Source organism: Gigantopelta aegis, chromosome 9 (genome assembly GCF_016097555.1).
Source record: "Gigantopelta aegis isolate Gae_Host chromosome 9, Gae_host_genome, whole genome shotgun sequence".
Classification (NCBI taxonomy): Eukaryota; Metazoa; Mollusca; class Gastropoda; order Neomphalida; family Peltospiridae; genus Gigantopelta; species Gigantopelta aegis.
Window position 1 is genome coordinate 4191547 of NC_054707.1, and position 26123 is coordinate 4217669.

The following is a 26123-nucleotide window of genomic DNA, read 5'->3' on the forward strand; positions in this document are numbered from 1 at the left end:
CAGACATCATTTTAGTCAGCAATGCATCAAGTCATAAAATGGACTCTGAATACGTACAATAAAACATCTTGAGAGCATTCAGGTGTAATAATCCTGATGAAAAAATGTGTGTAATTACTGAAAAAATATGGTGTTGTTTGAAATCAGAATAGATGGCACATCCCTGAGGTATCTCAGAAACAGGCTGTCCAGCACACCGTTATGAAAAAGTAGGATAAAAGTGGGAATAGAAATGCAGAAAAAGTAGAAAAAAGTAGGATTGTTGGACAGCCTGCAGAAACTCTAGCACCAACTGTTTACCTTTTTCGAGCAGTGCAGCGAGTTGCGTCCCCGACGACGATCGTCTCAGTGTTGTGATGGCCTCCTTCAACCGCGCTCCCTCATTGGACAGTCCAGCCATCATGTTCTGTACCTTCGCCAGTTCCTTCTCCATCTTCATCTTAGTGCGAGCACTCTCACCCACCTACAAACACAATGCTTACAATTCTCATACCAAACATACATGTCTCTATCTTTACCTTAGTGTGGGCGCTCTCACCCACCTACAAACACAATACTTACAATTCAGGCTAAGATAGTAATACTTCAATGCCATGTAATTGCTTTCAGTGTAACAAGAACTAAGAAGGGTTAAGATCACATCTTTATCAAAGGCTTCTACTGGCATCAAACTATACTCTTCAAAAGAAGAAACGCAAAACCACATTGTCGTAACATTTGGAGAATTGATTTAATTATTGAATGGTGAGTCCGATAATTACCAAATGTTGCGGGATTGTTCACAATTCACTCTAGTCCATTGTGAGTAAGTGATAGGACACACCACCAAGGTCAAGGTCATCTGGAGTCAATACCGGGTGTGGCCTCCGCGTGTGTTGACAACTGCCTGGCACCGCCTGCCCATTGAAGCAACCAGAGTACGGATGACGTCCCGGGGGATGGTGGCCCACTCGGCCTGCAAGGCTGCTGCCAGCTCGGGCAGGGTCTGGGGCTGTGGTTGTCGCTGTCGGAGGCGTCGGTCCAACTCATCCCATAGATTCTCAATTGGGTTCAAATCCGGTGATATCGATGGCCAAGGAAGGACATTAATGTTGTTGTTCTGTAGGAAAGCCGTTGTGAGACGTGCTGTGTGAGGCCTGGCGTTGTCATGTTGGAACACTGCGTTGGCGTTGGCCATAACTGGAACGATGTGTGGCCGGAGGATCTGGTCAATGTAGCCCTGTGCATTCAGGTTGCCCTGCACGTGGACCAGGTCAGTTCTGCCAGTGTGTGAGATGGCTGCCCACACCATGACACTACCCCCGCCGAATCTGTCCACTTCCTAGTTTGCCGCATAACGTTCACCACGACGCCTAAACACGCGACATCTTCCATCATGACGTCGGAGCAGAAATCGGGACTCGTCACTGAACCACACCTGTCTCCATCGCAGTTGAGGCCATTGTCGATGAATCTGGCACCACTGCAGTCGGAGTCGACGGTGTTGTGGTGTTAAGATGACACCTCGAACTGGACGTCTGGCACGAATTCCTACCTCACGTAGGCGGTTCCGTACGGTCTGGTCGGATATCCTGCGCAAACCTGGTATTGCTGCGGCTGTGGAGGTGGCAGTAGTCAATCGTTCCCGAAGGTGGCGTACCCGGATGTAGCGGTCCTGCCCGGGGGTAGTGACCCGTGGTCGACCGGATCTAGGGAGGTCACGTGTTGATCCATGTTGCTGGTAACGGTCCCACAGTCTGGAGATGGTGCTTGGGGACACACATGGAATGCCCTGGCAACGGCCGTTCTGGATTCGCCTGCGTCTAGTCGGCCGATGGCATTGTTTCTCTGCGGTTCACTGAGACGTGGCATGTCCTGGATTGTCAACTGTCGGCCAGATACAGAGGCCAGACAAGCGAACACCCTGCACTTTTATACTGTCGGTGTTCATGTTGCACGTGCAGACAACGCACGTGCAGTGGTGACATGGTTTGCACGTGGCTGCGTTTTTGCGAATATTCACATTTTGGAACTTTAATGTACAGTAGCTGCGTTTTATCGAATGTAACCGTGGGAATGTGTTTGGGACATGCAATGACCTTATATTCACAAAGCATGAACCGGTAGGAAACATAAAATCGGAGTTATAACCCATTTGTACCCTTTTGCGTTTCTTTTTTTGAAGAGTATATATCAAGGTTACCAGAAGGCTATCACATTTCAACAATGGTACTTCGTTCTGTATAAATTTAATTAAATGAAAATTAACCTACATAACGTGAGTGTCCAGGGCTTCAAGATTATGGTAGCCCCACTCTCATGGCTAGTGATATTAAATGTTGGGCTAGTAAATAACTACTACTGCCATGCCTGACGGCTAGTGGAAAAAAAAAGGAGAAAAAAAAGTGAGTCAAATGTTGTAGTTGTCTATTTTGTAAATACGAATATCCTGTCCCCAAACCAACCCCCCTAATGTTAGTGTTTTTAAAGCTGCATCTCCCTCTTTAGGTGAAATATCCCATTATTACTATTGATTATAATTATAATCTGATTATATTACTGTAACAATGTTCTGACATGAATTGCAAATCTCTTCTGATAATTGTTTTTAATTACCGTATTTTTTGGCATATAAGCCGCAACTTTTTTACTGTGAATTGCAAGATGCGGTTTATAAAATGGTGCGCTTTATTTATGAATTTTACGGTAACTGCTGTGCATATAAACTGGGTTACAAAGAAACACATGTTTTTCAATCGAGTGAGTAGATCTACTAGAAATTTCACTTGTGCACTTTTTTTGGTTCACGGTTCATATTTTCGTAAAAATAGCGGGATTTGTCAAGGGTGTGTTTTGTTTACATTAGGTAAAAAGAAACTGAAAGCCACACAATCAACAATTATTTATTCTTTGAATTTAAGGGAGAATGGATCTCTTTATTATTATTAAATACAAACAATAATTAACTGTAATTAAGTTTGTGGCTTTAGTTTAACCGCAGCTTATTTAAAGGTGCAGTTTATGAACGAACGAAGGTCGGAACTTGGTCTAAAAACAAGGGGTGCGGTTTATACACCAGTGCATGTAATAGGCCGGAAAATACGATATGAACCATTTTAATTTTTTCAGTTTTTTCATTTCAAATTACATAACTTTGCAGGTCCAGAAAATGCTTTTGTTTGCAAATTCCATGACTTTGCAGGATATCCATAACCCATATGAACCCTGCTCTTTTTATAATAAAAGCTGGATAAACATGTACATGCCCTTATTGTTCCCCCAGCTATTTTTGGATAGATATGGCCCTAAACCTTTCTATAACAAGCAGTACTGCAGTCTGAGAGTACTGCTAATGCAATACATGTCTTCTATTGTGCTCAAAATGTTTTCGTATCTCCTACATTCAAGGGCCATAACTCTGTCAAAAATGGGTAAATCGCCATGAAAGTCAAACTTAATCTGTAACAGTAAAGCTATACACAATAAAGCTATACACAAAATTTCAGCTCAATATCTCAAGACATTGTGAAATGTTTTTTGGAAAACTATATGAAGAACAGACAGACAGACAGACAGCCAGCCAGATAGCCAGACAGACACACACAGAGACAGACAGACAGACAACACACAGACAGACAGACACACACAGAGACAGACAACACACAGACAGACAGACAACACACAGACAGACAGACAGACAGAATGACGGAGATGAAGCCTATAGTGCCCTCCGGTTGGACCAGTAGGAGACTAATAAAGTGATATTATTCTCTCGGTACACTCACAAGAGAGGGAGCGCTTCGACTGCGGGTCAGTTCTCCGTTCACCTTCGTCCTCAACAAGGTCACCTCGTGTTCTATCTTGTTGTTCTCGGCTGTCGTCTCCTCCAGCGCCTGCAAATAACAAATACTGTAAATCAGGAAAATAACAAATACTGTAAATCAGGAAATAACAAATACCGGAAATCATAAATCAGGAAAATAATAAATACCATAAATCGGGAAAATAACAAATACCGTAAATCAAGGAAATAACAAATACCGTAAATCAGGTAAATAACAAATACCATAAATCGGGAAAGTAACAAATACCGTAAATCGGGAAAGTAACAAATACCGTAAATCAGGAAAGTAACAAATACCATAAATTGGGAAAGTAACAAATACCGTAAATTGGGAAAATAACAAATACCGTAAATCGGGAAAATAACAAATACCATAAATCAGGAAAATAACAAATATCATAAATCAGGAAAATAACAAATACCGTAAATTAGGAAAATAATGTGTCAGGATATTAGAAAGAAAAGAACCCAGTACCTACCAGCCTGTAGACCGATGACCTGCCATGACGCCACCGAGGCCGATGTGTCAGGATATTACTGCATTAAACTGATACACATGAAACTGGGTATGTTTAGTAATGTGTCTGATAAACGCAAATATAAAACATCACACAGGATACAAGAAATGCCAAGGTTTTGTTTTGTTGTTGTTTTTTTCCAATAAATTTACTTTAGTTTTTCTCTCATCAGTTAAACAAAAAAGTTGCAATTTGTTTTGAATAATATGTCTATATTTACTTTTAGTTGGTGGTAATTTCCTCCAAAATAATTTCATATAATGATTGATATTTTGTTGGAAAATAATTATGAATTTCTATAAATATTTAAAGTTGCATATTAAATAATATGGTTAATTTTTTTACTCATCCAGAGCTGTTCCTGTATGTATAAAGAAAGTTGACCTGTGTGTGTGTGTGTGTTTATTTTGTTTAACAACACCTCTAGAGCACACCAACTATTAATAATCAACTATTGGATGTCTACATTTGAAATTATATTTTTCCATTAGCAGCAAGGAATCTTTTATATCCAAATCCCTACAGACAATACAGCACATACCACAGCCTTTGATATACCAGTCATAGGGCACACTCGATCTATTAATGATCAGCTATTGGATGTCAAACATTTGATAATTCAGACAGTCAGTCAGGTCAGGTCAGGTTATATGGTTTAACATGCACATTCAGAGCAAGTTGCTGTAGCGCACACCTGTTATGGTTGCAGGTGTCAGCCTGACACATAGTCTTTGATGAAATCCATTATATTTTTTCATGACCAGCAAGAAATCTTTTAAATACAAATTCATGAACAGGACACCACATACCACAGCCGTTGATATACCAGTCATGGGGCATTACTCGGGTCTCGATCCTTCGACCCAAGCTCTACTGACTGAGCTAGGTCCGTGGAGGGGTCCCGATCCTTCAACCCAAGCACTCCAGACTCTACTAACTGAGGTAGGTCTGTGGAGGGGTCTCGATCCTTCAACCTAAGCTCTCCAGGCTCCACTGACTGAGCTAGGTCCATGGAGGGGTCTCGATCCTTCAACCCAAGCACCCCAGGCTCTACTGATTGAGCTAGGTCCATCGAGGGGTCTCGATCCTTCAACCTAAGCTCTCCAAGCTCTACTGACTGAGCTAGGTCCATGGAGGGGTCTCGATCCTTCAACCTAAGCTCTCCAGGCTCTACTGAATGAGCTAGATCCATGGAGGGGTCTCGATCCTTCAACCCAAGCACCCCAGGCTCTACTGATTGAGCTAGGTCCATCGAGGGGTCTCGATCCTTCAACCTAAGCTCTCCAGGCTCTACTGACTGAGCTAGGTCCATGGAGGGGTCTCGATCCTTCAACCTAAGCTCTCCAGGCTCCACTGACTGAGCTAGGTCCATGGAGGGGTCTCGATCCTTCAACCCAAGCACCCCAGGCTCTACTGATTGAGCTAGGTCCACCGAGGGGTCTCGATCCTTCAACCTAAGCTCTCCAGGCTCTACTGACTGAGCTAGGTCCGTGGAGGGGTCTCGATCCTTCAACCTAAGCTCTCCAGGCTCCACTGACTGAGCTAGGTCCATGGAGGGGTCTCGATCCTTCAACCCAAGCACCCCAGGCTCTACTGATTGAGCTAGATCCACCGAGGGGTCTCGATCCTTCAACCTAAGCTCTCCAGCTCTACTGACTGAGCTAGGTCCGTGGAGGGGTCTTGATCCTTCAACCTAAGCTCTCCAGGCTCTACTGACTGAGGTAGGTCCGTGGAGGGGTCTTGATCCTTCAACCTAAGCTCTCCAGGCTCCACTGACTGAGCTAGGTCCGTGGAGGGGTCTTGATCCTTAACCCAAGCACCCCAGGCTCTACTGAGGTAGGTCCGTGGAGGGGTCTCGATCCTTCAACCCATGCTCTACTGACTGAGCTAGGTCCATGGAGGGGTCTTGATCCTTCGATCCAAGCCTCTAATGACTGAGCTAGGTCCGTGGAGGGGTCCCGATCCTTCGATCCAAGCACCCCAGGCTCTACTGACTGAGCTAGGTCCATGGAGGGGTCCCGATCCTTTGATCCAAGCACCCCAGGCTCTACTGACTGAGCTAGGTCCGTGGAGGGGTCTCGATCCTTCGATCCAAGCACCCCAGGCTCTACTGACTGAGCTAGGTCCGCCGAGGGGTCTCGATCATTTATCCCAGGCTCCACTGACTGAGCTAGATCCATGGAGAGGTCTTGATCCTTCGACCCAGGCAACCCAGGCTCCACTGACTGAGCTAGGTCCGTGGAGGGGTCTCGATCCTTCGATCCAAACACCCCAGGCTCCACTGACTGAGCTAGGTCTGCCGAGGGGTCTCGATCCCTCGATCCAAGCACCCCAGGCTCCCCTGACTGAGCTAGGTGTGTAGAGGGGTCTCGATCATTCAACCCAGGCACCCCAGGCTCCACTGACTGAGCTAGGTCCCGTGATCTCACCTGTGATGCCTCGGCCAGCTGCTTCATGATGAGAGACAACTCCTTCTCGATGGTTCTCTGTCGGTGCATCAGATTCTTCATCTCCCGCGGGTTGTTCCGGAACTGGTCCTGCTGGTGTAGGATACCGGTCAAGGCCTTCTCCAGATATTCCTGTCACAAAGGAAAGAAAAGGAATGTTTGGTTAACGAGACCTCAGCTTGTTTTAAACAATGGATAATTGGTGTGAAGTATGACTGGAGTGTTTTGTTTAACAACATTACCAGAACATATTAATTTATTAAAAAGAAAAAAAGTTTAAATTTACAAAAAATTAGAGTAAAATTTTATATTGGAATAAGTGGTCTAGACCATCTCAATTTCTAGATTCTGTTTCCAGAATTAAATGTCTGAAGCCAAGATTCTTTCCCATTCCACAAAATGAATTTTGAGCTTTGTTTGGTCAGTGGGATACTTGTAGGGAAAACTGCCATATATAAACTGTCTCAGTTTACAGTAGGTACGATTTATTCAGTTGCATCACCACCCTAGAAACATCACATCATCACATCCAAGTTTGCCTACCTTGTCTTCCTTTAGGCTGGTCACCTTGAAGGACTGCTCCTGAAGCTTTCTGTCCAAGTCATACAGCTTCTCCAGCTTCTCCTGGAGTGAAAAAAACTAACATTTCATCTTCACAGTCCTACTGACCCCACTTCCTGGGGAATGCACCTTTTCTGTTTTGCAAATGTACATTTATGGAATACATATAGTGTAACTTACTAAACATATAAAAGTTTAAAGTTTATCTTGGTTAACGACACCACTAGAGCACACTATTAATCATCAGCTATTGGATGTCAAACAACTGTTCATTACATTATGTAGTCTTCAGGGAAACCCGCTATATTTTTCCATTATTTTAATATGCATTTTCCCACAGGACAGCACATACCATGGTCTTTGATAACAAAGTTGTGTGGCATGGTTGGGATGGGAAAAAAGCCCAATATGTCTCTCGAGGAAAAAAAAAAAGAAGTTTGTTTTGTTTAATGACACCACTAGAGCACATTGATTTATTAATCATCGGCTATTGGATGTAAAATATTTGGTACTTTTTGACTCATAGTTTTTAAAGAAATCTGCTACATTTTTCACTGAGCAGCAAGAGATCTTTTATATGCATTTTCCCACAGACAGGATAGTACATACCATCGACTTTGATACACCAGTCATGGTGCACTGGCTGGAACGAGAAAAAGCCCAATGGGCCCATTGACGTGGATTGATTAAAGAACGACTGCACACCAAGCGAGTGCTTTACCACTGGGCTATGACCCGTCCCTCGTCTGTCGAGGTTTGATCCTACGACCTAATGAAGTACCTCAGGTGAACGCTCTACCAGTGCCTCCCTTTCTTATAGCTCAAACTCAGGATCTGCCTGCTTCACAGGGTTGTAGAAATACATGGTCATGTGCTGCCCCGCTTGACATATCATTGCTAAGGGACTGAACACTGTACCTCCAAATCAACTTCATCAGTTGACAGCTGTTTGATCTCATTCTCGATTTCCTTAACAAATCGTTTCTCCTGATTTTCTCGGGAAAATTCCAACATCACTTTTGGTTCAGTAAACTGGTCCGGCCTCAACAAGTGCTGGTCACAACAAAAATAAATAAATAATACATTAATTACTATAACTGGCATTCTTGACGCATTAAAGCATCACCATGACCCATAAAATTATACATTTTTAAATGTCTAAGGGTGTGCAAATGTCTCCAATTAGTTTTCTTTAATACTGATGAACATAAATTATTTAAAAAAAAATTAATTGTCAATTTGCATTCACCTTTGTACAAGCAAAATGGTTAAACTGTAAAAAAAAAAAAAAAAAAAAAAAAAATGGATACTAAAATTCTCAAAAACAGCAAATAGAACAGGAGTAGTTTTATTATTTTTTAGACGGTGGTTTATATGAACACAAACAAAAGCTAAGACCTAAATGTATTATATGTTGGTCTTTACAGTATGGGACCAGTAACAAACAATTTAAAAATCTATCTTGGATAGCAATCTTTTTGTCTGATTATTCTTAATGATTAAGTTTTTTAAATAGGTGTTTCTTAATTTGTGAAAATTTGCTACAATTCAGAAGAAAGTCCTTCAGCAATATCCAAAGTAGACAACTCACTTTCCGGTATTGCGTAGCCAGCATCAAGTTATCTCCCCCATAGAGGCTGCCCATAGTAACCATGTTGTCCACCAAATTGATTAGTGGCTTGTAAACTTCTTGCTGTGAAAACAAAGAGTTTATTATTTGAATTTGAAAACTGACCTTGTATGCCACTTCTTGTTTGCACAATGTATGCACAATGTATGCACACTTACTTGAGTAAAAGCATCATGATATTGAAAATCCTTTTTTTCTCAGAATTAAACACTTTATAATCATAAACCATGAAAAGCAAACTTAGGATAGAATGAAGGTTTAATGATACCAAAGCATATTATGAATCCCCCAGCAATGGCCCTAACAGCGTCTGGCCATTCAGGCCTTCAGATGTCCATCCCCCAGCCCACTGCACTGACAGTGGGCCTCTCCCTTTCAAATACACTCAAAGAGTGTTATATAAAGATTTTAACAACTAAGTGGTAGCCATCGTTATTTGATCTCACTAAAAGTGTACCTTATTTTCTATTTCTTCCAGTTCTCGTTTAAGATCTACAAATGACTGATGATTTTCTTCTAAACTCTCCTCTAGGTGACCCGTGGAATCATTACGTCTGAAAAAAAAAGCAAAAAAGATTCTTTAACACTAATTCCTAGAATTATAACAAGATATAAAATACAAAATGAATCTATTTGTTTAATAAGATGTATTAATAAATAACAAAATTAAATACAAGTAGTACTGGGATTCTAAACTTCACTGAAAATTATTTCTAGAGTTTGCATAACCAAACATCAGGACCAGTATGTGTTTATAACAAGAGGCTACATTACGGTTGCTTCATTTACAACTAGAACCACATAGAAGGGTAATAAACATAAAGCAAACTAGAGAAAATATCTGTGAATATCAGGTCTAATAAAACTACTATGATAATAATAATATGACTAAATTTGTCAGAAATCAACCACCCACTGCACTGATGTTAAATAACTTTTGTTTTTGACGGGGTAGGAGAGTGTACTTACAACAAATGAATCACTTACTGTCTGCGATACTCTCGCTCCGTGTTACGTCTTTTCTCCAAGCACTCGCGGTAGTAGTCACGTGCCTTTTCAAGAGACGCTTGATTCCTCCGAAGCTGAATCAACAGTAGCACAAGCTCATCATGCTACAACAAAAACACCAGACATTGATACAACTGTTAAAGTGGCATTATCAGATGAATTATAAACATTATAGAGAGAGAGAGAGAGAGAGAGAGAGAGAGAGAGAGAGAGAGAGAGAGAGAGAGAGAGAGAGAGAGAGAGAGAGAGAGAGAGAGAGAGAGAGAGATGAGAGAGAGAGATATATATATATATATATATATATATATATATATTAAGAGAAAAGACAAGAGATGCAAAATATAGTTTTTACTTCCTAAACGACACACACTAAAATACAGTAAAAAAGCTTATCGGATACTAATCAAACTAGTTAGTGAGTTACGTACTGTTTTTCCAATGAGGTCTCCCGCAGAGATGCTCATTCGGAGTCGTTTTCCATTAAGAGGATACTTCTTGTTCTTGCTCTCAAGTTTTCTCGTTTCCTTTGAAAAGAAGCATTTGGAGAAATTAAATGTCTTCTTTATCATAAACTGGCTTCATAAACTGGATGTCTACAGACATTTGAAGTGGTAAAAGCTGCATTTTATGTGTGGGAGATTTTTTAAGTCAAGCTATGTCATAACTTGAACAATGATCGGGGCATTTTGTAACGACATCAAGAAGACAATTTCCACTGCATACATACATATGTGTATATATATATAATTACAAACTTTTCGAATTTATACGATTTACTGTATTCTGATTGGCTGACGTCACTAAAAAACCAAGCGTTATCCTTCCATAAACCTCATACAAATACGTCATCACGGAAGACCAAGATCGAAATAACCGCACAACACCAACAGTCACTACACGTAAATATCAAGGTCACTTTGCGATAGAAAAACACAAGACAAATCTGCACATGAAATTGTTTCATTTTTTAAAAAGAAGTTATAATAAAGATATATACACTGTTTTTGTTGATTCAATACTTATTTTTATTTTTAGCGGACAATTTCCAATAGTATGTATACATGTATTCCTACGCTTATTTACATAACATGGTTGACGGTAAGAACGAAAGAAATTATTTTTGAGAGTTTTAAGGTACACTTCTTGTACTGTTTGTAATTATAAGAATTGTTTCTCATTTTTTAGGAATTTATCGATGGATAAAAGTCACAAATGTAGTATAAAATCGCTAATCGATAAATTCCTAAAAAATTAGAAACAATTCTTATATATTGCATGTGAAATTTGTTAAATATTGAATCATTTTACAGTGAGAATGAACATTCTTTAAATATTTTATCTGTATATCAGAGCTAATTAAGCATGTCAAATTACACATTAAGTGTTAGAACCACTAAGAGTTCTACTACACAATTCGTGTCACTGGGTTACCTAATGACGTCATCAGATGGTTGCATTTGCAATGGTTATTCTTAATAAACATCAGACAACTTTAATTTGAAAAAAACAAACAAGAAACAGGTGAAAGTAGAATAGAGATAACCCAACTTTGTTTTTTGATTGTCCAATACAGAATGATTGGCAACACGACAATGGTGATACCAGTATATATATTTGTTTGTTACAAGTACACATGTATATCAGTGTGTGGTCTGCTTAAATCAGAGAAAAAACAAAAATACTGAACTGACCAGCACATCAGTGTCCAGCATGTCCGGTTCTTCCTTCACAGTGTGGATCAACAACTCAGGACGCTTTTTCCGGTTCGGACCTGAAACAATATCAGCTAATATTTATCAACAGACAAGGCTCTTTATACTTTCTTCATTTTACTGACAGCTGGAAACGATGGACATTTCGTAAATTTAATGACACTAAAATTAGCCTAAATGCTAATTTCAGTGTGTTGCCATAATGATGATAATGATAATAATAATAAATAAATGATTAGGTAAAATATCAATCAGTGAGCTGACTATAGATATTAGAAGTCAACAAGATTTTTACCTATCTACTAATTTTTCTTTCTCTTTTTCTAAATCACCCACTATTATATAAAATGACTTCTAGCCACATTTTAATACTATTTCGTCCTTTTGGCATTATAATTAAAAGAAAAAGGCTTATCCACTGCTAATATAATGGACATGATTACAATATTCTAAAAGTTTGTTATAAATGGTGTTCTGTAACATATAAAAAACATCAAGGAAATATGTACAATTATTTTCACTAGAATGTCTTATATACAAATTTAGCTCAAGTAATATTGCTTTCAAATCTTAACTAAAACATAGCAACATGTTACAATTATAAAAATAAAAACAACAGCAACAACAACAACAACAACAACAACAACAGCAGATTAGCAAACACACAGAAACATCCCACAACCAATGCATGAAACACAAGTAGATCATTGCAAGTGTCTCCACCATCAGCCGTTCCATGTGTTCACACAATTTAGTCAAATGTTTCGGACAAACATTCTGTTGAAATTAGTCGAAGGTGCAGCATGCAAAAAAGCTGTGCAGACAGTTTGTTCTTGTTACCATCAACAGAGAAGAAACCAGAGTCGTAGGAGGATTTCTGCCAGTGCCGGAGAAGGGATGATGGCTGCAGATGGAGAAAAGTGTCTTCTAATGGAAATGTTCGGCAAGAAAATAAAACTTGGTAGGTAGTGATGTTCTATTTATGTTTATTTAACAGCATTGTTCTCTTTGCCCATTTAAGCAATTAATCAAGGACAAGTTTCATGATTTATAGTCCGTCCCACAGGAAATGCCTTTTTACATGATTTATAGTCCGTCCCACAGAAAATGACTTTTTACATGATTTATAGTCCATCCCACAGGAAATAATTTTGTACATGATTTATAGTCCGTCCCTCAGGAAATGACTTTTTACATGATTTATAGTCCGTCCCACAGGACATGCCTTTTTATATGATTTATAGTGCGTCCCACAGGAAATGCTTTTTTACATGATATATAGTACATCCCTCAGGAAATGCCATTTTACATGATTTATAGTGCGTCCCACAGGAAATGCCATTTTACATGATTTATAGTACATCCCTCAGGAAATGCCATTTTACATGATTTATAGTCCATCCCTCAGGAAATGCCTTTTTACATGATTTATAGTCCGTCCCTCGGGAAATGCCTTTTTACATGATTTATAGTCCGTCCCTCAGGAAATGCCATTTTACATGATTTATAGTCCATCCCTCAGGAAATGCCTTTTTACATGATTTATAGTCCGTCCCTCGGGAAATGCCTTTTTACATGATTTATAGTCCGTCCCTCAGGAAATGACTTTTTTCATGCTATGGAAATGACTACAAGTTATTTATTTCTAAGCCGATTGTTTTCTAAACTGGACACACAAATTGTATTGTTCCGTTATTTCCAAAGTACTTTTACTTTTTTTCTTATGTCAAACAAAACTGCAATTATTAAAAAAAAAACCCCCATTTTTGTAGGATGATGGGACGGGCTATAGTAAAGCATTCTTATTGTAAAATGTACAGTTTTCTGACAGATTGGTGACTTTCAATTTATGATCAGTGTATTTATTATCAAGGGACATCCCAACACCCAGTCCACACAAGTTAGAGTAAAAATAAAATGGACAAAGGATACAATATTTTGCATTAATACTTATCTGGCACATAATGCTTCATATTGGCTACCAGTGTATTTGTATGTGAAATAAACTGAAGATAATTGCCAAAATAAATAGAAAAGAACAGCATGGGAAGATGCCTGAATAGTAAAAATACACTTGGTATTGTAGCTTTAAAGGTTATAATGTGGTTGGAAAAGAGAGAGAGAGAAAACAACCAAAGTTCACTGAACAAACTGTAAAGGATTTTGTGTTCCTTTACCAACTGAAACATCAAAACAAAGATCCCAGTTCCCAAAGAAAGGTGAAAACCGATCTCCATCTGTAGCCAATCCCTTAAGAAACTGTTTGTTAGCACAGAAGGCTTCACTCCTCAAATACCTGATCCTAATCTTCGATAGCTCTGGTTCACCACACTGTAGGACCCCACAACATCTTCAGCCTCAAAAAAAGGGTGATCTGGATTGGCCTCATCTTGTCTGCTAGAGTGCCAAGATGGACGATCATGGTGTTTAACATCATGGTCTGATGAAATATCATGATGTCTGCTGTCATTGTCCAATGGAAGATCATGATATCTACTACGAATGTCTGATGGAAAATCATGACATCTAATGTTGCTGTCTGATGGAAAATCATATCTAATGTTGCCGTGTGATGGTAAATCATGATGGCTGCTATCACCGAGAGATTGAAGATTGTGTTGTCTTATGTCACTCTCTGATGGAAGATCCTGATGCCTATTATCATATTGCAACTGATGATCATGACTTGTGCCATCATATTCTGATGGAAGATCATGGTGTCCATTTACATTGTCTGATGGAAAATCACAAAGTCTGCTATTGTCTGATACAAAATCATTTCTGCTGTCATAGTCAGGTGACATTTCATCATGTCTGCTGCTATACTCCAATGGAGGACCATGATGTCTGCTTCCTGAATGTGACTCGATGTAATCTCCAACAGCAGATTGACCTAACAGAGACCCTTCTCCTCGGATACTGCCGGTGTAGGATGATGGAGGCCGGAATGCGGATCCCCGTTCCACGACACTGTCTGGTTTATCGAGATTTGGGACGTAAGATCCTGCTGGAGTGTAGAACATCTCCTGGTTCACTTCATCTGTTAGTCTCTCCATGGATATTGACGCCTTTGTTCGATAAACACTAGCCAAGTTCCGAGTGTTTTGCACTGAACAAGGCAATTGAATATGAGATATATTGTACAAAAAAGAGAACATTTATATGGTCATGACTTTACACACAAACTTGAGACATGAAAGCTCTTCACAAGTAAGACACATAGTAACATCTATCTACATGTACAGGATATCACTAATGTAAGGCTAAAACAGTAATAGCAACAAACAAAAGGTCTGCATCACAAATCAGACAAATCACACAAATATATTAAGAAATATAGTAAAAATAAGTTCTTCATGGTAATAGTGTGGTTATCAGATTTTTATCTACTTTTGAACATTTGTGAACTACAAACTTGGCTCCAAATGAAAGAATTCAATATTTCTTATTTTAGTGGTACAGGAAACTGGTACAGTTTCCGTTGCTTGACATTACCTTTATATTACAAATTTCAGAATGTAAATGAAGCCAAATTAACCTTGAATGAATGAATAAAAGACACTGATTTTCAGAACTGATCTAACCACAGAATATTCAAGACAGAATTAAAGAATGCATTACTTAGTCATTTAAGATTGCTACATGTTATCTAACCAAAGAATATTCAAGACAGAATTAAAGAATGCATTACTTAGTCATTTAAGATTGCTACATGTTATTTCTACATTGGCTTAAAGGGACAGACCCTAGTTTCAACCCGTGAAAATGAACACTAAGTTTAGTTAATCTACAAACCTGAAACACATTTCGATAAAGTTACAATTGAGTGAAACATGAGCCTGTGACTTTGAAATGGTGAAATACCCTCTAAAAATAACTGTTACTTCACAGACATGAGTATTTTTTAAAATATGAGAAATGCATTTTGTGATATTAAAAACACCAGAATGACGAAGAACACGTTGAATGTATGGAAATGAATAATCTAATCAATAAAATCTAAGTAAAGTATGATTTCAGTTATCAAAAATGGTTCTAATGGTAAAAAATATGCCTTAGTTTTTAAAAACTAGGGTATGTCCCTTTAAATTTCTGACCACACACTTCATTCTGTGCAAGTACACACTTCATTCTGTGCCAAGTACACACTTCATTCTGTGCAAATACACACTTCATTCTGTGCCAAGTACACACTTCATTCTGTGCAAGTACACACTTCATTCTGTGCAAGTACACACTTCATTCTGTGCCAAGTACACACTTCATTCTGTGCAAGTACACACTTCATTCTGTGCAAGTACACACTTCATTCTGTGCAAGTACACACTTCATTCTGTGCCAAGTACACACTTCATTCTGTGCAAGTACACACTTCATTCTGTGCCAAGTACACACTTCATTCTGTGCAAGTACACACTTCATTCTGTGCAAGTACACACTTCATTCTGTGCAAGTACACACTTCATTCTGTGCAAGTACACACTTCATTCTGTGCCAAGTACACACTTCATTCTGTGCAAGTACACACTTCATTCTGTGCAAGTACACACTTCATTCTGTGCCAAGTACACACTTCATTCTGTGCCAAGTACACACTTCATTCTGTGCAAGTACACACTTCATTCTGTAAATCATCGTTCCACTACTGGCTCAATTTTGTGGATGTACCAGTTGGCCAGGTGATTATTACATCATGCAAATTGGTGCAGTGGATTGAAATCCCATCAGTATATACCTTGAGTTTTTATTACCCAGCAACTGATCCTGACAGGAAGAGACCACCATGCAGAGAATACATGCCAAAACCATCTACATGTTTCACACTGACAGGGTTTCTGCCAGAGGGCACAAATTGTAAAATTACACACCCTAAAATCTTTGAAATTAATGAATACATTTTAATAATTTGTTTAGAAAGATTATAGTAAGAGAACTGCTTTTAAAATTTGTCAAAGTATATGAAATGCAGTGTCCCATTTCAAAAGATTTCAAACCCATAACTATGTAGAAGAGGCACTTTTGACCTGTTTTGTTTTTATTACGTACCCTCAAAATAATTTCTGGCAGAAAAGCCGACTGACCGACAATTATGTTTAAGAATGTCTTACCGGAGTAGTCTTCTTCCTTCTGTCTCTGCTGCAGCTCCTGGATACTCTTGTACGCATCCCTCATCTCCTGAGCTTCTTCCTTTGGACTGCTCACAAACAGTCTCGGCTTGCCTTGCTGATCAGCCTCCCTTGGACTTCTGCCCAAGCTGCTTCTTTCATTGTCTGGGAATGTTCCATGTGGACTCCTCCCCTGTGAACTTCGGTCATCTAGGGGACTCCTGCCTTGTGCACTCGTGTCAAGATTCCCCATAGACTGGCTGCTTGTTGCTCCATCTTGTAAAGGTCTTGCGAAGGAAGACGACTGATCATCTGCACCAATTCTGTCCATGTTGCCCAATGATTTGTAATGGGTTGGTCTTCCTTGACTGTTGAAAGACTGGTCAAACCGAGGGTCTCTTCCAAAACTGTCACGTGAATGATCATGCCTTGGATCTCTCCCCAAACTGTCACGTGAATGATCATGCCTTGGATCTCTCCCCAAACTGTCACGTGAATGATCATGCCTTGGATCTCTCCCCAAACTGTCACGTGAATGATCATGCCTTGGATCTCTCCCCAAACTGTCACGTGAATGATCATGCCTTGGATCTCTCCCTAAACTGTCACGTGAATGATCATGCCTTGGATCTCTCCCCAAACTGTCACGTGAATGATCATGCCTTGGATCTCTCCCTAAACTGTCACGTGAATTATCATGCCTTGGATCTCTTCCCAAATTATCCTGTAATCTTCCTGCATACGAATCTCTGCCAATGCTGTCCCTTGACTGGTTGAATCTTGGATCCCTTCCCCAGCTGTCCCTTGCGTTGTTCTGCACCTCTCTTCCCACACCCTGAGTGTTTCTGTTTAAGCTGTCACGTGACCGGTCCTGCCATTCTGGTCTGCCAGAATCACTGTATGATTGCTCATGGTGAGGACCTCTGCTGTAACTTTCATGCAATGCTTCAGGCTCTGGTACATGACCCTGATTGTAACCATCTGTTTGGTCCCTTCTTGGATTATGGTCGTCAGGTGAATTCTGCTACAAGTACAAAGACAAAATATATTAAACACACACACACATCTTGACTTCTTGTTTATCTGTCTATTTGTTCTTTTAAATCAATTGTATTATTTTGTCTGCCATGTAAAATTTGTAATTGTCAAATGTAGGGAGCGACCTTAATATAGACATCGCCTGTTGGTCAATCCCAAATGTTAACAAACGTCAATAAATAGCCTAAAAAATAAATAAAATTAAAAGGCCTGTTCTTGCCAACAAAAATAAGCTGAATTAAAATGGATGCCATGAAATTAATTATTACATCTTCAAAGTGAAGAAAAAGGTTATTTGAGGATTGTCTGCCATTTTCTTTAGGTTCATCAGGCTGTGAACTAAAACAACATTCACAAACTGTGTGAACTGACAAAGACATTCACACAAAAATATACCATGGTTTGGGGTTACTGGCCTTGGTGGCATCATGGTTAGGCCATGGGTCTACAGGCTGGTAGGTACTGGGTTCGGATCCCAGTCAAGGCATGGTATTTTTAATCCAGATACCGACTCCAAACCCTGAGTGAGTGCTCCGCAAGGCTCAATGGGTAGGTGTAAACCACTTGCACTGACCAGTGATCCATAACTGGTTCAACAAAGGCCATGGTTTGTGCTATCCTGCCTGTGGGAAGCGCAAATAAAATATCCCTTGCTGCCTGTCGTAAAAGAGTAGCCTATGTGGCAACAGCGGGTTTCCTCTAAAAAACAGTGTCAGAATGACCATATGTTTGACGTCCAATAGCCGATAAGATAAAAAATCAATATGATCTAGTGGCGTCGTTAAATAAAACAAACTTTACTTTACTTTTGGTTTAGGGTTTTTCTTTGCTATCTGAATCTAAAAGAAATAACAGACAATTCTTACAACTAAATTTAAAACAAGATTACCAATCAAAATGAAAACAAAAGAATATTTTATTTTGAATTCTCTTTTAGTTCTCGATAAATAAAACCAATACAAAGTACCGAATATAAAGTGACGTCATCAAATATAACATTCTCTGATGATGGCATTTCTTCACTCAATAAGAAATTAACAAACTCACATTCCAAAATAACATTAAAATATTTTAGAAACTTACAGGATAACTTTGATCTGGTTGCAACAGTGGAGTGGGATACTGAAAATATTCTCTTTGCTGCATTCTTTTCTTTTCGTTCTTCACAGAGGTCACATAGTCATTAGATGTGTGTGGAGTTTTCGTCTCGGCGATTTCCTGTGCTATCTGCTGTCTCACAGATACAGGATACGGAGGACGCCCCGGGGACGCTTCCTGCCGTCTGCCAGATGAGTCATGGTCCCCAGAGTCAGTGTCAGATGGAAAATTGACGTATGTGTGTGGAATCGTAACGGTGAGTTCCGGGTGTTGCCGAACACCCTGCCTGTTGAGCTGGGGCATAGAGGAAGAATGTCCACCATGCTCTCTATTGTCAGGATTATCATGGTTATAACCTGGAGCTCCATGACTTGCATGGCTATTGTATGGCGGATGGTCCAATGTCCTTGAGGATCTATCACCATGGTAACCATCAAACTGAGGATGATCAGAAGCTCTGGATGACCTATCACCATGGTAACCATCATATGGAGGATGGTGATCTGAAGCTCTGGATGATCGATCACCATGGTAACCATCAAATGGAGGACGATCCAAAGCTCTTGATGACCTATCACCATGGTAACCATCATTCTGAAGACGATCTGAAGCTCTGGATGATCGGTCGCCATGTTGGCCATCAGGAGGTAAGTGTCCCTGATAATTATCAAATGCTGGTTGATCTGATGCTCTCGATGACCTTTCACGATGAAGACCTTCATCACCATAGTTACCAGCCTGCATGCCCGGTCCATGGGCATCTTGTGCTTCTTCCGACAGTGAAGGACCGTAGCCTTCATATGGATGATCCCTCGACTCACCATCTCTAGAATAAACATCTTGTGGCGCCCTACCAGAATGTTCATCACCATCAAAGTAACTAGGATTTATTCTTTTCTGGCGTCCTAGAAAACTTGTAGGTTCCTGAGGATGAGGTTGGTTTCCGTCTACACCTTGTCTTGGCATACTGTTGTACTTATCCTGCCCATAACCCTCATTATGCTGTGGATCACCGTAATCAGGATGATTCTCTCTGTATCTGTCTCGGTTCTCCATGTCCGAAGGATAATTATTATGTGGAACATTATTGCCATTAGTTCTATGTGACGGATATTCAGAAGGATCACCAAGATTGCTTCCTGGCTGATACCTAGAGTCTCTGGGGTCAACATTCTGCATTTGTTCTGGGTGTTCAACATTTGCTTGTCTTTCTGGATCACCATATCTCCCATCATATTCCCTTGGCCTATCCTGATTGTATGCAGGTGTTAAATCTCTAGAGTTTCTAGAACGCCCAGCTGAATAACTGTCTCTGTCCCTTGGGGGTAGCTGGGAATTTGTATCGTTCTGATCAGGATGATGCGATGGATTGTTATCACTATATCCAGGGTAAGAAGCAGTCACTCTTGAATCGGGAGGCTCAATGTCTTCATCTCTCTGTAACCGCCGGTAACCCCCGGGATCCTGCAAGTGAAGGCTGCCTGGAAACAGAGGTTCATCATCGCTGGCATCGTTGTTACGTGATATGATGGGAGATTTTGGAATCAGCCTCTGAGGTTTGTTGTTATTAGTTTCTCTTGTAAATCTGAAATACAGTAGGAAACCAAGTTTTATTACAATTACCATCACCTATATTATATATTTATTTTTAAAAGTAGGTCACTGTGACCTAGTTATGGTATGTGACACAATGCAATTCCAAGTTAGACTTGTATGCAAGGTTTGATGATCTTATATGAATTGATAAAGAAGATGTGGACCAAACAAGGATTTCCTTTAAACTTTGTTTAAAGTTTGTTTCGCTTAACAACGCCACTAGAGCACATTGATTAATTAATCATCAGCTATTGGATGTCAAACATGCAGTAATTTTGACAGTCATCAGAGCAAATCGGCTACATTTTACCATTAGTAGCAGGGAATCTTTTATATGCACTTCCCCACAGACAGGAAAGCACATACTATGGCCTTTGATCAGTTATGATGCACTGGTTGGAATGAGAGAAAAACCAATCAGTTGAGTGGATGCAGGGCTTCTAGAATTTTTATAAAATCCAGCCACAATTAAAAATTCACTAGCTCTACTTTACTAAATAATAGTAATAATCAGATATGTCACCTAAAGAGGGAGATACTGCTTAAAAAAACTAACACTGAGGGGTTGGGGTGGGGACAGGATATTCATATTTACAAAATAGACTTAACCGCAAGATTTGACTTATTTTTTTCACTAGCCATTGGGCATGGCAATAGTAGTTATTTACTAGCCCAACATTGAATATCACTAGCCATGGGAGTGGGGATACCATAATCTAGAAGGCCTGGGATGCACCAAGATGGTTTGATCTGTAACGCAAGCACGTCAGGCGAGCACTCAACCGACTGAGAAAAATCTGCCCCCAGATTTCCTTTAATGTGCAGTAATAATTGAAAAATAGGCCTTAGTGACCTAGTTATGGTACACGACACACAGTCATTCCACGTTGTACATGCATGCAAGGTTTGATCATCCTGTATGAATTGGTAAGAAAAATATGTCCTGGAAACGAAAGCTTTACGGACGTATGGATGGATGTATGGACATACAATATCATACCATAATATGACCTGTCAAAGACGGGCATATAAAAATTCAACATCACAGCACATTTAACATGTGACAGACACAGTGTCTAATGGCTACTTCCCATGTGTACAATCTTTGACGCAGTGTATCTGTGGTACGTGGAAAACCGATGCTTTCTACACCATTCATATGGAAACACTGCTATCGATAACCATAGCATCACATTGTTTTAGCTTTCCAAGCATGGCTGTAGTCCAACATTCCAACTACAAAGTAATATCATGACTTAAGCAAAGAATGGCATCACCAATAAAACTAAATTTGCAACAGCAAAACCACCAGTCTACACTGGCAACTTGGAAACTTTAACACCGGCATGTTCAGGAGAACATTAGACTGGTTTTTGTGTCTAACCTGATATTTATATAAATGTGATATGATAGAAGACAATGATACCAGTGAAATGGCTTCCAAGTGCTTGGCCTTCTGAACAGGTCACTGGGTTATCCATTAAATTTAAGTGACAAACTGCCTGAAACTACTTGCCCTTTCTGACCCTTCATCATGGCCTCTTGTCTCAGCAGTGACACCCAGTTCTCCAAGTCTGATGTGCTGTCTGTCGCGAAATACAGAGTCTTGGTGTTCTCATGTTCTAGCTGAAACACATAGCATGAATATTTAAAGTCACAGACCTAAGTTTCAACCCACGAATATGGACACCAAGTTTGGTTTATTTACAAATCTGCAACATATTTGGGTAAAGTTATGCCAGAGTAAAAAAAAAAGTCTGTGCTGTTGAAATGGGAAAATACCCGTATAAAGTAGACCAGGGGCCTAATTCACTAAACTCTCGCAACTCTGCTAAAAGACTTGCAAAGAGGATGCTTTGTTGTCTAGCAGAGAATAAGACACCTTTGTGAATTAGGCCCCAAAGCTTGTCTGGAAGCCCTAATCATTACTTCTCAAAGGTACGAGCATTCTTAAAAATATGAAAAATTAATTTCATGGTATTAGAAACACCAGGATGACCAAAAACACTTCAGGTGTATGGAAATGGATAATTTAAACAATAAAATTGAAGTAGTATCGGATGTAAATAATACAAAATGGCTCCAATAGTGAAAACCAATGTCTCAGGATTTAAAGACTAGGGTCTGTCACTTTAAGGATGGTTAGACATTTGTTTTGGTTCATTAGGGTATGAGTCAAAACAAAATCCAAAACATAGGTTCATTAGGGTACGAGTCAAAACAAAATCCAAAACATAGGTTCATTAGGGTACGAGTCAAAACAGAATCCAAAACATAGGTTCATTAGGGTACGAGTCAAAACAGAATCCAAAACATAGTTCATTAGGGTACGAGTCAAAACAGAATCCAAAACATAGTTCATTAGGGTACGAGTCAAAACAGAATCCAAAACATAGGTTCATTAGGGTATGAGTCAAAACAGAATCCAAAACATAGGTTCATTAGGGTATGAGTCAAAACAAAATCCAAAACATAGGTTCATTAGGGTACGAGTCAAAACAAAATCCAAAACATAGGTTCATTAGGGTATGAGTCAAAACAAAATCCAAAACATAGGTTCATTAGGGTATGAGTCAAAACAAAATCCAAAACATAGGTTCATTAGGGTATGAGTCAAAACAAAATCCAAAACATAGGTTCATTAGGGTATGAGTCAAAACAGAATCCAAAACATCGGTTCATTAGGGTACGAGTCAAAACAGAATCCAAAACATAGGTTCATTAGGGTACGAGCCAAAACAGAATCCAAAACATAGGTTCATTAGGGTACGAGCCAAAACAGAATCCAAAACATAGGTTCATTAGGGTACGAGTCAAAACAAAATCCAAAACATAGGTTCATTAGGGTACGAGTCAAAACAAAATCCAAAACATAGGTTCATTAGGGTACGAGTCAAAACAAAATCCAAAACATCGGTTCATTAGGGTACGAGTCAAAACAAAATCCAAAACATAGGTTCATTAGGGTACGAGTCAAAACAAAATCCAAAACATAGGTTCATTAGGGTATGAACCAAAACAAAATCCAAAACATAGGTTCATTAGGGTATGAGTCAAAACAAAATCCAAAACATAGGTTCATTAGGGTATGAACCAAAACAAAATCCAAAACATAGGTATAAACTGTGTGACTTGGTGAAGCCACACACATGGCTATGATCTTTCATGATTAATGCATGAAGAGAATATAACTAACTGTAAAAATGATGAAAGCTAATTTAGTGATGAGTAAAACCGATCTGTGTCACTCACTTTAAATGCATACTGTCTGAAAACCGGGTCTGTGGGCAACACCATATTAATTCTGTAGCTAGGCAACAGTACAGACGTCACAGCATTTTCTTCATGTTCATCTGAAAACGTTTAATGACATCATGTTATGATCTTCCTTCACTAATAGCAAAACTCTCCCAAAACCCAAATAAAAACAGCTAATTCAATTGCCAGTACCTGAACTCTTAAGATCAAAATGGTGGTCCAATGGACAAGATTTGTTTTCATTGCAGTTACATTTTAAGCAATCAAAAAGAAACTGTAATTATACTTGAACAAAACAAATCATTTATTTGGACAATATTGGTGGACAATTTATTTCTAGATGTATTTGTCAAGTGGAGTAGTGAAAAACTGTTTATTTCTATCGCTAATCTTACCTTTGTATATAAACAAGGCGAAATCAACAAGCACACACCATCTTTTCTTCCAGCTTTTAGTTAACCCACCAGTTTCCTGCAAACAGTAAACACTACAATCAGAATAATAGACTTAAATATTTTAAACTTAAACAGTTGTTTAACGACATCTCTAGAGAACACTGATTAATGAATTACCGGCTATTGGATGTCAATCATTTGGTAATAAAATGCTCAAACTTAAAGACGACAGCGACAGCAACTGCCGTAGCTGCAGTATCAATTGCCATCGTTTAGGGGATCGACCGATGGCAGTCTTTTGTCGATGGATAACAATTATTGCTGTTGACTGAAGAGACTGTTTTACTTGATTTTTATATTTGTTGTCAAAGTTACTGGTTTAAAATTGCTATTAGTGGGCTCAAAATTGCTGTTGGTAATCATTTTCCCTTTGGCAAAAACATGTAAAAATTGATGTTGCTAACAAATTCTTAAGTTCGATCTTTTATATGCACTTTCCCACAGACAGGACAGCACATACCATGACCTTTGCTATTAGTTGATTCCCAGACCAAAACACCCCAGGCAAGTGCTCTACCAACTGAGCTAGATCCTGCCGCTGTAAAACTTTGAATCCTAGACAGACTAAAAAGAAAGGAATGTTTGTTTAACGACACCTCAGCACATTCCTACAGACCTGAAAGCACACAACACAGACTTTGTTGTACCAGTCAAAAGCTAAATGGTTAATTCAGTATAAATAATTACATGTTATATACTTACCCATCTGTACAGCCACGCTCTCCGGATAACACGGGAATTTGGGTTCCTTTTGGCAGACGGAGCTTTCAAACTTCTGGAAAATAAAACACAGTTAATGAGAAACAGTTAAGTATTATCTGTTATTTCTTTTACGTTCATCGGGGTATGAAAAAAAAAATTCATCTGCAAACTGTGTGAAATGGCGAAACCGTTCTCACATAAGTCTGCAGATGATTTAGTTTTTTCATACCCCGATGAACGTAGAAGAAATAACAGACAATACTTATAATTAAATTTGAATCATACTTGCTATGAATAACACTTCATACTTTATTTTGATTTATTTTTGGTACATAAACAATAACGCTCAATAAGACAACTTGCCCATATAAAATGAGATATGACGTTCCCTGACGAAGTAATTTTTACGTTCATCGAGAATTGAACAAACTCCCTTTACTACGTCTGGACCAATGGGATAAAGTGATATTGTAATGAATGTAAGGGAAATTTAATTATTTATCACAGCAATGACTAAGGCCATAAGTAAATTTAGTCTGCCCCATCATCCTACAAAAATGTTTTTTTTTGGTAATTAATTTCAGTTTGGTTTGACAAAAGAAAAAAAGTACAAGTGTTTTGGAAATAACATTTAAAAAAAAAAATTGTGTGCAATTTAGAAAATGATCGGCTCAGAAATAAATAACTTGAAGTAAATTCCATTGTATGAAAAAAGGTGTTCCCTGTGGGAAGGACTATAGTTACATATTTCAAGGTTACATATTTCAAGGTCACCCATTCCTTTGAATACTCGAGGATAATGTGCTATGAATTATGTTTATTTTCAAAACAGTTTTTCACAGCTATGGCATTCAGCTTCCATGGCACCAATGGAAAGTCCTCCTTGCTTACCGTTGTGCCCTGAAAATCAACCGTTGTTGATGACAATGAAAATGACAGGTGCCCTTCCTAGTTTGCCACTGTGCTCTTTCCATGAATCCCATGTTGTAAATACATTTGTATATTTTTAATTGCAAAAATAATTAAATTTGCGAAAGAATTGATGGTTTGGCAAAAACAAAACATAATTGTGGTACCCCATAAATCTGTCTTGGTGCCCTATCAGGCAGAGGAGCAGGGTAACTGGGGGGGGGGGGGGGGGGGGGGGGAAGGAGGGCTCTATTATTGATAGT

General features: G+C 39.2%; 1 protein-coding gene across 1 annotated transcript in view; it reads right to left on the reverse strand.

Annotated features, from left to right (window-relative positions):
- Window positions 1–26123, reverse strand: part of LOC121382369 — a 77531-nt gene that overhangs the window by 19199 nt on the left and 32209 nt on the right. Inside the window, exons 6-21 of the mRNA XM_041511955.1 lie at window positions 24952–25024; window positions 24190–24265; window positions 23789–23889; window positions 22053–22162; window positions 18926–20525; window positions 16808–17828; window positions 11679–11758; window positions 10416–10511; window positions 9967–10091; window positions 9437–9533; window positions 8941–9042; window positions 8268–8402; window positions 7332–7412; window positions 6771–6920; window positions 3765–3872; window positions 301–463 (exon numbers count right to left, since the gene is read on the reverse strand). Coding sequence (XP_041367889.1) covers window positions 301–463; window positions 3765–3872; window positions 6771–6920; window positions 7332–7412; window positions 8268–8402; window positions 8941–9042; window positions 9437–9533; window positions 9967–10091; window positions 10416–10511; window positions 11679–11758; window positions 16808–17828; window positions 18926–20525; window positions 22053–22162; window positions 23789–23889; window positions 24190–24265; window positions 24952–25024 — 4118 coding nt within the window. The remainder of the gene's footprint in view (window positions 1–300; window positions 464–3764; window positions 3873–6770; window positions 6921–7331; window positions 7413–8267; window positions 8403–8940; window positions 9043–9436; window positions 9534–9966; window positions 10092–10415; window positions 10512–11678; window positions 11759–16807; window positions 17829–18925; window positions 20526–22052; window positions 22163–23788; window positions 23890–24189; window positions 24266–24951; window positions 25025–26123) is intronic.